The sequence below is a fragment of the Orbicella franksi genome, chromosome 2, assembly GCF_964199315.1.
Source record: "Orbicella franksi chromosome 2, jaOrbFran1.1, whole genome shotgun sequence".
Taxonomy (NCBI): Eukaryota; Metazoa; Cnidaria; class Anthozoa; order Scleractinia; family Merulinidae; genus Orbicella; species Orbicella franksi.
In genome coordinates, this window is record NC_138146.1 from 37,383,311 (window position 1) to 37,395,401 (window position 12,091).

The 12,091-nt window shown below is 38.3% G+C and overlaps 2 protein-coding genes across 4 annotated transcripts; one reads left to right on the forward strand and one right to left on the reverse strand.

Annotated features, from left to right (window-relative positions):
- Positions 1-8: 8 nt before the first annotated feature.
- On the forward strand, positions 9-8,246 carry LOC145479669 (uncharacterized). Of its 2 annotated transcripts, XM_081458089.1 has the most exons (3): positions 9-315; positions 2,963-3,349; positions 3,446-8,246. In XM_081458089.1, exons 1-3 carry the CDS (start codon positions 105-107, stop codon positions 4,933-4,935), a joined length of 2,088 nt encoding a protein of 695 aa, XP_081314215.1. In that variant the 5' UTR covers positions 9-104; the 3' UTR covers positions 4,936-8,246. The 2 variants fall into 2 exon arrangements, with proteins under 2 accessions (XP_081314215.1, XP_081314214.1); XM_081458088.1 differs by having other exon boundaries at positions 2,963-8,246.
- A 22-nt stretch (positions 8,247-8,268) lies between these two features.
- On the reverse strand, positions 8,269-11,986 carry LOC145479714 (ufm1-specific protease 1-like). 2 transcript variants are annotated; one of them, XR_014048448.1, is made up of 6 exons: positions 11,676-11,986; positions 10,772-10,981; positions 10,301-10,406; positions 9,706-9,782; positions 8,867-9,198; positions 8,269-8,743 (listed from the first exon to the last, which is right to left on the reverse strand). XR_014048448.1 is itself a non-coding variant. In XM_081458152.1 (5 exons), exons 1-5 carry the CDS (start codon positions 11,787-11,789, stop codon positions 9,058-9,060), a joined length of 648 nt encoding a protein of 215 aa, XP_081314278.1. In that variant the 5' UTR covers positions 11,790-11,986; the 3' UTR covers positions 8,269-9,057. The 2 variants fall into 2 exon arrangements, 1 of the variants encoding a protein (XP_081314278.1); XM_081458152.1 differs by having other exon boundaries at positions 8,269-9,198.
- Between the last annotated feature and the right edge of the window lie 105 nt (positions 11,987-12,091).

Genomic DNA, 12,091 nt, shown 5'->3' on the forward strand with positions numbered 1-12,091 from the left:
AGCCCTCTAAGAGTCGGTTTTAGCGTGTAAACAGAATTCGGCATTTTTTTCTCTATTGTACACCTTGAACGCCCTACCAAACAAAGGACGCCTTCTACAGCCTGATGATCAGATATGCAAGAATTTCAATAAAAGAACATTGTAGGCTGACTCAAAAATTATTCACGCCTCGAAGTCGCTGGGTCAACAACTTGGAGAGTTTAGTGAAATTACTAGCTCACAACAAGATGATTCGTGAGGCTGCTTTAGGAATATTGCTCGTTGTCTGCATTGCAAGCATTGACGCTTTTCCAAGAAATCGACTTGATCGAGCGGGTAAGTTTTTATCTTGTGTTTTTTTTGGGGGGGGGGGGCTTAGAATGTTAGAGCTTGTCATTTTTTAGTTACGCCCAGTTCGCTCTAGATCTCGTAACACCCCATTCGGAGCGATTCCCAGTATGAATATTTACAAAAATATTAAATATGAAACCTTGATGTGCAATGAAAGTGGAAAAATTGGACCTTACAAACTGTCGCTTGAAGCAAATATTTGTGTAGAGAAAAATAAATTTTGCATAATAGCATTCTAGATACGCAGGGGGGCGAACTCTTCATTTACATGCAATGATAAATTTCCAATACATGTAGAATTCTTGACCAGGGACAGAAAAGAGTTTTAATTTAGCTTGTTTGAAACCGGTTAAAGGCAACAGTTTCCATCTTTAAACGAAGACTTCGAATTTAATATCCTTGCGTTAGCATTTTAATTTCGGAAAGTATTTTAGTCCACGAAAGGAAAGACGGGTGACGTTTTCCGAGTTTCCCTGACAAAAAAACTAAAAAAGAACAGGTACACATTCAGACCGAAGCTCGAAAAGATCGGTTATCAAAAACGAAGCAGACAAACTTAATTTATGTTGCACAAAGAGCGTTTTTAATGCTCGCTCAACTGAAAAAAAATTGTGCACACACCGAGGTATCTTTAAATGAAAGCAACTTCTGACTGAAATAGGTCCCTGTTGTTGCTAGTTTCGTTTCACCAAGACGCATATTTTGAATAAGTTTGATAGACATTTCATCTGGTTTAATTTAAGAACATATTTTTACAGAGCCACTCCCCCAAAGTATGTTTTTGGGTGTGCCAAAGCCCTTTCCATCTCGACATGGTCCAGTAACTGATGTTCGGGGAGTGGGGTGCAGGGTTCACGGTGAGTGGGGTGGGGGGAGGGAGGAGGGGGGGTGGTAGGGATGCGTAGCGTGCCAGCAACTTTGCATAAAGCTCGGTGAATGCTAAGTGGAGCGTGGTACAGTTATCGTTGCTTATTAATAACTATAATAATAATTATAATAATACATGTATTTATGTAGCGCTCATTTCTTAAGCTCAATGGTGCTTTAAGATAAAGTGATATAAATTTCGGGCGTATTACACTGTTACATGTAAGGTCGCTGGTTTTTACTAGCGCGCAAGCACAATTGAAACGAATATGTACCTTACTGTATTTTTTCAACCGTGGTTAAATAAACGAATTTCCGAACCCGCAGCAAAATAATGGCAACTCTTGATCAACAATTTTCAGTTGGCAGGCTGGCTATGAGACTAGTACTAATGGGAAGAATGGTTGATCAAATTAATTCTCCGTCCTTACTTGTCAGGGGAACAATAAACCTTTTCACGGTTTCTGACGCCATCTTGCTTAGGGGGCAAACGTATAAACACAGCAGAAATTGCAGGAAATGTATGAGAAAAGTTCGATGCCTGACAAGTTGAATGTCATTGACTTTCTGCGTATTTTATGACTTACGAGGAAAAGATACCCAACAGAAGCCTGCTTTTGGATCAAATTTGAAGAACAGAGATTTGCAGTGAGGCGAGGAATTGCACTTTTCATTTTTCATACAAATGTCTCTAAATTTTCCCGCGAATATTGCGGCTCGGTTTTATAGACAATTCAAATGTATAGGAAAATGAAAACGTTAATTGTGAATTTTCTAGCTAGGCTTTTTCCCTCAAATGCGATCAATTAATTCTTTTCCCTAGTATCTTCAGTTTTTAATTCATAAATACCTCAGAACTCGAATTTTTCGTGAGTTGGTGGACATTAGACTCTCCATTTTCTCCATGTATTGCCGTGTTTGACCTCCAAATAAGATGGCGTCAGAAACCGTGAAAAGGCCTCACAGGTCAAGGCAGTTTGGTTTGGTTTCGTAACAAGAGTTCTTAACTTTTGTAAGATCTTTTCTGACATGTATTTCGTATTAAGTATTAAAGCAAGTTGATTTATTTTATCAATCGCGTAATTATGGTCAGTTACCAAGCAATATTCCATCTTTGATCAAAGTAAAATTTCTCTTGAAACTATCAATACAAACCTATGACGGCAAGTTTGAGAAAGAACGAACTGATCAGCAAGGAAAACTATTTTGCGATTTTTTACATCAAATTCTCCCAAGTGGTACTATTTAATAAAATAGGGAGATCAGACTTAATCTAACTTGAGGAGAATTTGCGTCACTGAATTTACCTGACTGAGAAATAAATGAAGTTTTCATCTTGTAACCAGTTTAGTAAATGCTTAATCCAGATGATAATTAAAGGTGTACAGAGATGATATATCTTAAGTTTGTACTGAGATATTTTTTTATCTAATAATTTCCTTTTCTGAAAACCAAATTTTTCATTGTATTTCATTGCTCGCACTCAAGGGACTGAACTAAGCTGTTAAACTAGGTTCCTAAAGTAGAAATACCATGGGATAGTCGCACTAACGTTTTTTGGTACTTCTTCTACTCTATAGAGTGTAGTTTGGTAATAAAACATCATGACAATTTCAGTAAAATGGGGTGCATTTGTGGTTTGGGTTGGTTCCAAACATTTCCAACTCCCTACATGACCATCCTCTTTTCCCACCCCAAATCCATGACACCAAGGCCACTTAATCCAAGTAGCGCGGATATGAAGTGATTTTTGGTTATGTTTTAGGTCACCTCAAAAGTTATGACCCACTGTACAAAAGAAATGGATTGCATTCTCCAATAGTGAGGAATCTCTATCAACGTCATTATAGCCCAATTGGAGCCAGGACTCTGTCACAGATCGAATATGAGCTACAACAAATTGAGAACAGGATGGATGAAGAAGAGGAAGAAGAAAGCACTGGGGGATCTGCAGCAGTGGAAGAGGAAGAAGGAGAGGAGGAAGAAGGAGAGAAGGAGGAGGAAGAGGAGGAAGAGGCAGGAGAAGAGGAAGAAGAAGAGGAGGAAGAGGAAGGAGAGAAAGAGGAAGAAGAAGAGGAAAATGAAGGAGAGGAGGAGGAAGAAGAGGAGGAAAAAGAAGGAGAAAAGGAAGAGGAAGAGGAAGAAGAAGAAGGTGAGGAGGAGGAAGAAGAAGAGGAAAAAGAAGGAGAGGAGGAGGAAGAAGAAGAGGAAAAAGAAGGCGAGGAGGAAGAAGAAGAAGAGAAAGAAGGTGAGGAGGAGGAAGAGTGGGAACAAGAAAAAGGTGAAGAAGAGGAAGAAGAGGAAGAGGAACAAGGTGAAGAAGAAGAAGAGGAAGAAGAAGAGGAAGGAGAGGAGGAAGAGAAAGAAGAAGAGATGGAAGGCGAGGAGGTGGAAGAAGAGGAAGAAGAAACAGGAGAAGAGGAGGAGGAAGAGGAAGAGGAAGCTGGTGAAGAGGAAGAGGAGGAAGAAGAAGCAGCTGGTGAAGAAGAAGAAGAGGAGGAGGAAAATGAGGGTGAAAAAGTAGAGGAGCAAGAGGAAGAGGAGGGTGAAAAAGAAGAGGAGGAAGAGGAAGAGGAAGGCGAGAAGGCAGAAGAAGAGGAAGAAGAAATGGGAGAATGGATGGAGGAAGAAGAAGAAGAAAAGGGAGAAAAAAATGAGGAAGAGGAGGAGGAGGAGGGTGAAAAAGAAGAAGAAGCCGAAATTGAAGAGGGAGACAAAGAGGAAGAGGAGGAAATAGAACAAGGCAAAAAAGAAGAAGAGGAAGAAATAGAGGAAGGCAAGAAAATAGAAGAAGAGGAGATTGAGCAAGGTGAAAAGGAAGAGGAAAAGGAAATAGAAGAAGGCAAAACTGAAGAAGAGGAGGAGATTGAAGAAGGTGAAGAGGAAGAAGAAGAGAAAATTGAGGAGGGTGAAAAAGAGGAGGAAAAAGAAGAAGAGGAAGGTGAAAAGGAAGAGGAGGAGGAAGCTGAGACAGGTGAATACGAAGAAGAGGAAGAAGAAGAAGAAGGTGAAAAAGAGGCAGAAGAGGAAGAGGAACAGGGAGAGAAGGAAGAGGAGAAGGAGGAAGAAGAAGGAAAAGAGGAAGAGGAGGAGGAAGAAGAGAAGGGTGAGGAACAGGAGGAAGAGGAGGAAGAGGCTGGTGAAAAGGAGGAGGAAGAGGAGGAGGAAGAGGGTGAGAAAGAAGAGGAGGAGGAAGAAAAAGAAGGTGAGGAGGAAGAAGAAGAGGAGGAAAAGGAGGGTGAGGAGGAAGAAGAGGAGGAGGAAGAGGAAGGTGAGAAAGAAGAAAAGGAGGAGGAAGAAGAGGGTGAGAAAGAGGAGGAAGAGGAAGAAGAGGAGGGAGAGGGAGTAGAAAAAGAGGAGGAGGAGGGAGGTGAGAAAGAAGAAGAGGAGGAAGAAGAGGAGGGAGAAGAAGAACAGGAGGAGGAGGAAGAAGAAGGTGAAAAGGAGGAAGAAGAGGAGGAAAAGGAAGGTGAAGAGGAGGAAGAAGAAGAGGAAGAGGAAGGTGAAAAAGAGGAAGAAGAAGAAGAAGAGGAAGGTGAGAAAGAGGAAGAAGAGGAGGAGGAGGAAGGTGAAAAGGAGGAAGAAGAAGAGGAAGAGTCAGGTGAAGAGGAGGAGGAAGAAGAAGAGGAAGAAGCAAAACGCTCATACAAAGGAGACAAACAAGGACTTACAAAAGAAAGACGTACTAACCTACTGAAACTTCTAAAAAAGATGAAACTGGAGTTGGACAGTGCTTAAAATATACAAAGGTTTGGGCAATACCAATCACAATGACTCTGTGATCATTTTAGGGGATAGAGGAATACAAAAAACAAACTTGCCAAGACCTGTGTCACTGACATTAAATCACACACAATCTCAAGGAAAATTGGCATGCCATCAAGAGGTCACTTAAGGTGGCTCAAAACAGTTTCCAGCACTTAGATTTTGATTAGTCATTATAACCACTCTTTATCACTTGATGCTACAATCACGGTATCAAAACACTGCCCAATCATTGGTGAACATGTTGTTATCATTTTTGTGACACAATAGGTTACTCTAGCAAAAGTATGACCTGCTAAAACACCCTTAATTACAGCTATAAGGGCTTATAATTCAAAGCGGCATGGTGAATATTTTTAATATTATCAAATTTTGATAAGCATGATGAGATGCAACTTTTGGCAAAGTTTCAAAACATTCTGTACATAGGGTTCAGAGCCACCTTAAAATTTCAAAACTTTAAGGTGGCTCTGAACCCTATGCACAGAATTTTTTAAAACTTTGCCAAAAGTTGCATCTTATCATGCTTATCAAAATTTGGTAATAATAAAAAATTTAACCATGCCAGTTTTGAATTATAAGCCCCTAAAGCTATAATTAAGGGTGTCTTTAGCAGATAATACTAATGCTATGATAGCCTATTATGTCACGAAAATAATAACAACCTGTTCACCAATAAATGGGCATTTTTTTGATACCATGATTGAAGCATCAAGTGATAAAGAATGGTTATAATGACCAATCAAAGTCTAAGTGCTGGAAACTGTTTTGACCCACCTTAAAGCAAAGCACTTGCAAATATTAACTTCAATTTTTATGTGAAAAGCAACAAAAAAATGCAATCTTGTAAAAAGGATCTTTCTATTTCATTCAAAAAGAGCTCTGTCACAAGACAGTTCATCCTAAAACACATGCCCGTAATGTTTGCAGCTGTTTGTGATCTGCCTTAATCTTCTTTGGGCTATTATATATTAAATTTTTTTGTTGTTTTTCTACCTTAAAGGACCCTAGTCAGCCTCTGCCATTTTCCATGCCATTAAAATTATTGTTATTGCATGGTGAAGTAAAATCTTATTGCTTCACTGTAAATTGTGTTTCTGAGAGTATGTTTAATTATCTGTAGTAGCTTCACAGTGACTTCCTTTGTTTTGACATGGTCCAAATAAAATACAATAGCCAAACTCCTGCATGTAAACACAAACAAAGGTGTGGCTGACTAGGGCCCTTTAAAAAAACACTATTACTGACAATTTATTTCAAATATGAGGTTTCTTTCAGTATGAAATGACTTAAAACTTTGCAGCAATTAGCTCTTTTAATAAATAATGTTTGCAACAGGAATATCATGAAATTGAACCACAAGCGTTTTTTTCAACAAGCATCTTCAGACTTTAATGTAAGCTTTTTAATGTGTAAATGATTAAATAGCATTTTAAAAGAGAAACAAACTTTGGTCTTCTTTTTTAGACTACAAGTGAGCAGATCGATATGAGTCCAGATTTCTTGTCAGTCAACTAGTTGAAAACATAATTGGAACTGACATTGTCCTATGTTAGGAGGCCCTTTTTTTCAGGAAACACGTAAAAAAACATCAGAAACAACAGTATTTGAGAGTGAATCCTAATTAATTTGAAGTTGATTTATGGGAGTATAATTTTCTCACAACTCTCAATTGTCAATCAAAACCGCCAGGAGATATTAACATATAATTTATAAAATTTATGAACAACATTTATCTTGACATTTTCTGTCCAGCTGACAAGAATCAAGTCTTGGTGCATTTTTATCAAAATGTGGCAATTACCTAATGGTGGTGTGGACAGAGGATTTTAGAGAGGGGGATTTGAGATATCCACTAGGGGGAACCGGGTGAATCCTATCCTGGAAAATTTTTTAAATTGAGGTCCTTGCAAATGGGATTTCTGGCATTCTGAGGCCAAGTCAGCAAGTTATAATTTGTTTAATTTAGGGGTTGAAGATCGAAGCACAGCCAGGATGAGACATAATCAAAATTACAATAAAAACATTCGCTGTCTAAAAATTTTCAAAAAAGAACATGAGCTTTCGGCTGTTGTTCTACAGCCTTCAACAGATCAAAAATGGAATGCAAAATAATAAAATATATCCAAGAAAAGGCGAGATAAAAATAATAAAAAGGACAAAAGCAAAGTAAAAATGTGTAAATTAGGTGACTATTGTTTAAAAAGAATACTAAACTTGATTGGAATCAGCTTAGAATTATTGTCAGCATGCTTGGTCACAAAGGTGTGCCAAGCTTCCAAAGTTTTTCTAATGCGAAAGGAGCCTTTTCAATGATGCTAGAATTGCCAAAATCTATGCGATAGTTGAATGACCATGCATGGTTCGCAATGTTTGATCCATTAGCACATGTTTTGACATTCCTGATATGTTCTTTCTTACGAGTTTCAAAACACCGCCCAATTTCGCCTACATAACACAATCGGCACAGGGTGTTTTATAAATCACTTTCGGTTAATGTTCAATAGCTGGTCTGAATTTGGGAGAAGGAAATTCTTGTTGCAAAGTCTTGAAGGGCTTATTTACAACTTGAATGTCGTACCTTCAAAGAATTCTAGTCAGTGGTTGTGTGACACCATTGATGAAGGGAAGGACAGCAAAACTGTTAGGATTCTCTTGAGGCACAGCCCATTTAAAAAACATTCAAACAAATTCTTCAGGTGTGGGGATGGCATGGGGATGGCATATTGATTGTGTTGGAAATAACATAGGAGAGACAGTTGTTGGCTCGTAGAGAATCAGTGACGTGGTTGATTTCGGTATTTTCCCTTGTGATGTACCAGGGAGTTTAATTGCACAGTGTAAGAGGGTCTCAGCTGTGCTAATCTTGTGGTGTTTGTCATGGTGAGAAGAAAAGTCTAAATATCTGTCCGTGCGGGTTGCTTTGCAATATACACCAATATTGACTGTGTTATCCTCGTAGGAAACCAAAGTATCTAAGAAAGAAATATGTTGGTCAGATTCCTCCTCAATAGTGAATAAGATGTGTGGATCAATGGAATTAAGTGTAGCATGAAAGGAGTTGACAGCATTCCTTTTGATGATACAAAAACTGTCATCCACATAGCGTTTCCATACTTTAGGTTGTACTTCAGACGTGTTGATGGCCACTTCTTTGATCGCTTCCATGCACGAGTCGCCACCACAGGGCTGACAGGGCTACCCATCATGTTCTTTTTTGAAAATTTTTAGCCAATGAATGTTTTTATTGTAATTTTGATTAATTCAGGGGGTTTAACCCCTAATCCCCCCCCCCCCCCCCCCAGAGCAGCCCCAGCTATGAAGCTCAGAAATCAACTTTGTTTGTCATTGCTGCTGGAGTTTCTTTGTCAATACTTTAGACCGTGAAATAATTGTAAGGAAAGAGTCACAAAAGGGAGCATTAGTAACCCCCTGTCAGATTTAAACTTTTGGGGCAGCCTTAAATATTGACCACGGACCAAGTTGACTATCAATCATTGACCAAATGATCACTTAACCACTCCCATATAGGCATATTTTAAATAACGTTTTTATATGAACATCAAAGTCATGACACACACTGGACAACTTAATGTATCCACTTGTAACCTCCTTAGGCCAAGATTTACATCGTACATACACTTATAGAATGTAGCATTCACATTTTATCTTTTTCTTAATTCCAGTTTTTGTTATATTTATTATTATAAAACATTTTTTTTATAAATTAACAAGATTTAAATTTGCATGCACTTTTCTCACCATTTCCTACTCAACAAACCTGGATCTGACTTATTGATAGTTTTGCTCATGGAAATATAATTATTATCAAATGAAGCAAAGCTTCACATAATGAGCAAAGTATACTGAGTTTGAAGTCTATTGTTTCAAAAATTGACATGACCATAGCTGTCCCACTTAGTTCCAACACTTAAATAATAAATAAGCTAGTCACCATGCATATTATTGCCATGCAGTTATAGTATTTGGAAACAGTACTGTAAACTTGAGAAAATGTCATTCAAGATTGACAATGATTAATCACAAGCTAAGAGCCTCAAGCTAGAATGTGAATGATCCAGATCATAAGGTAAATCACTTTTCTTCTGACCTTAATTGTGGTAGACAGAAGTTATAGAAAGAATCTGACTTGAAAACTTCCTCCAAGTGCTTCCACTTAACCCAGCCATCATTTTGAAGGAGTGTTTTGTCAGCTTTTCCATAAAAATGTGGATCCTACAGAGAAGAGAATTTATTTTTATTTTTGATTTATTGAGCAAGAATTCAGTATCTGGCTGACCTTTTGCCATGGTCACATAAGCATGTTGCAACAGATAATTATATAACAGGTGAAGAATAAAGAAGTCCCCCATGAATATTGACCAGGAATACAAATCCTCAACTTTAAAATAGCTTTTGTTGCAGTTCTCAGCAGATTGACATAAAAATGAGGTGATTTAAAATGAGGTCATTCATATTTTGTTGGCTGATTTGCTTTAGAACCAATTTGCCCTCCTTGTGTGTGAACTTGATATTGCAGGCTCACCTGCGGCAACACCTACTGAAGTTGTAACAGAGTACTGAGTACAGTGAACGTACAGGAGATAGTGTGGGTTACTCATCCACAATCCTTTTTTAATTATTTCTTTACCAAAAACATAGGCAGTATTTCCATGCTAGATAGAGTTTCTATTGTCTAGTATCACAATATAAACTGACACCTAGGTATCAAATGGGTCTTACTGCAATCAAGAAGTGAAAACCTCTGTTTGTCCTGCAAACACCAACTAATGTCTTGGAAGAAGCATCCATATCTCCACCTTATAAGTAGAACATAAAATTGAAAAAACAGTTTCATTTAATCACCACTCCATAGAAATTTACTTATTGACACAGCATCTTATTCCAGGTCAGCAATTCAAAACAATGTGGTTCAATTTCAAGCTTGTGCAGTCTCCTAATCCAGTAGCATTATATACTGAAAATTGTCTCCAGGGCCGGCTTGTTCGAAAGCCAGTTAACGCTAACCCAGGATTAAAAGTTAATCAAAGTAACCATTTTTCTTGTATAAAAATGTTTTTCATGCTTATGTTTTGTGTAGTTTGAGATTTTTCAAACTCAAACCTGAAGGACAAACAATATAAACAGAAAACAGCACCCAAAGTTACAAAACTGAAATCAAAATTCTCACTAATTTTGGGTTATCTTGATCAGGCTTTGAGAAACCCAGCCCAGGTACATAATAGGATACAGGCAGAACTTCCTTCACTCTTGGCCATATTATACCCTGGGGTAATGGGCCAGACATAGGTGAAATATATTGCTCAAAACAAGTTACCTATCATGACTGGTGAGCCAAAGTGTTTAAAATGTTCCAGGAGAACTAATGTCACTTCTTGTTCAGCACAGTCCCCTCTTGCGACATGGACAATTTTGCTACAAACCTGAAAAAAAATATTTACTCTGACATTACAGTCATGCACCATTTTTAACAGCACACACACAGACAATGTTTCAGTTCAATACAATATGAAGTTCTTTGCTATATAGAGGGATCTCTTGTGTACAATTTTTAATAACTGTACTTAAAAGCAAAAACAAATGCTTGCAAGAGTATAAAATGTACTTATTGAAAGGGTTGTCACAAAGTTTTAAGGTAGCTTTGCTCGTTGGAGTTGCTGGCTGAATTTGCAATCTTTTCAAAAGAACTGGAAGACTAAGCCAGCAGGGTTGCTAGCTGAGATGGTGAATTTTGCCAGCAGCCTGCTATACTTTTGACAACCCTTTTATCAGGTCCAGTCAAACCTACTCCAAACGTTTCATCCATATAAAGACAAGCTTCCACAGAACCAATCCATTCCCTTGAGCCAATGAAAGAGCTTGGCTTGTCACCGATATCCACCAAAGTCTGCTGTATCTCACGAAGACTTGGTACCAGTGGAACCTCTCTTTTACTTTTCAAGACATGACGTACCCATGAACAAATGGTCTGAAGTGTCCTGTAGCCACAACCCCAACCCTTCAATAAAAAATGTGCAGTATGATAAATTAATTTTGTATTAAATCAAATTTAAATTTTCTTTTTTTAACACTACACATTAACAGAGGATAATTTCAGTGTGATAAAGCAGTGATTACAACCCATATCTGGCCATTAGCAAAGTCCCCAGACTGGAGCAGATCTAGGGTTTGGTGAAGGGCCCTTCTAGGGGGGTCTGTGGGAATGGGATCAATGAGTAACATTCTCCGAGGTTGTTGAAGTCAAATTTGGCGGCTACAGAATCAAGAATTTGTTTAACCTAGCATGCATGCAATCTTCTCCTAGTGCCTTAAGGCTTCAAATATTTGAAAGTAGACTGTCCAAGTGCTTCCCTCTACTTCAACAGACTGTCCAAGTGTGTCATTTCTTCTTCAGGGAAAAGTGTTCTTGCACGCCTTGCGTGCCTATGTTCATGTTTTCTGGCCGGGAAAAAAAAAATATTACGAATAAATGAATGAATGAAAACTTTATTAACGTGTCGGTGTATTTACTAAGTCGTGTCAGTGTTATCACTAAGTCTTCTTCTGGCTTTTTGATCTACTAACATTTTCTGAGTCAGATTCCATCTTGCCACAGGATTTCTAGATCAAAATTTGATAACAAGGAGTCGAAAAGCTAAAAAACAGCCTTTGAGCTTCACTGCTTAATTGTCCTACACTCACCTATGACTCACCCTGTCATCTATTCCATCCACATTGTAATGGTAGAACTCATATTTGCCCCGGACAATAGCAGACTCAACGACTTCCGAAGGTAAATCCAGGCCCTCGTGTACATCACCCAACATATCGATCACTCCACATTTCACGATCACAACACTATGACGCCCGCGAAATACTGGTCAGACACTAAAAGTAAAAGATATGCGCGTTGCTAAATCAGGGGGAACTTCTACAACATTCTCTGGGGAGGAGATAAATTCAGCAAAAGCGTTAATTTACATTTTGACTCACGTTACAACAAGTATATTGTTCGAATGATCAGCAAGTTCTCATTTTAATGTCAATTACTAAGAAGGAAGTTGAATCTTACAAGATTATAACAAACAGAAGTTCCTGTCTTTAACTACGATATCACCCTCCCCCACTG

Excerpts from the sequence above, each read along its gene's own strand:
- LOC145479669 (XM_081458088.1), top strand. The coding sequence starts at position 105 with ATGATCAGATATGCAAGAATTTCAATAAAAGAACATTGTAGGCTGACT. Across the intron at positions 316-2,962 it reads AAATCGACTTGATCGAGCGG|GTCACCTCAAAAGTTATGAC; the intron begins GTAAGTTTTTAT and ends GTTATGTTTTAG.
- LOC145479714 (XM_081458152.1), bottom strand. The coding sequence starts at position 11,789 with ATGTTGGGTGATGTACACGAGGGCCTGGATTTACCTTCGGAAGTCGTT. Across the intron at positions 10,407-10,771 it reads ATATGGATGAAACGTTTGGA|GTTTGTAGCAAAATTGTCCA; the intron begins GTAGGTTTGACT and ends ATTTTTTTTCAG. Across the intron at positions 9,783-10,300 it reads TGGCTCACCAGTCATGATAG|GTGGAGATATGGATGCTTCT; the intron begins GTAACTTGTTTT and ends TCTACTTATAAG.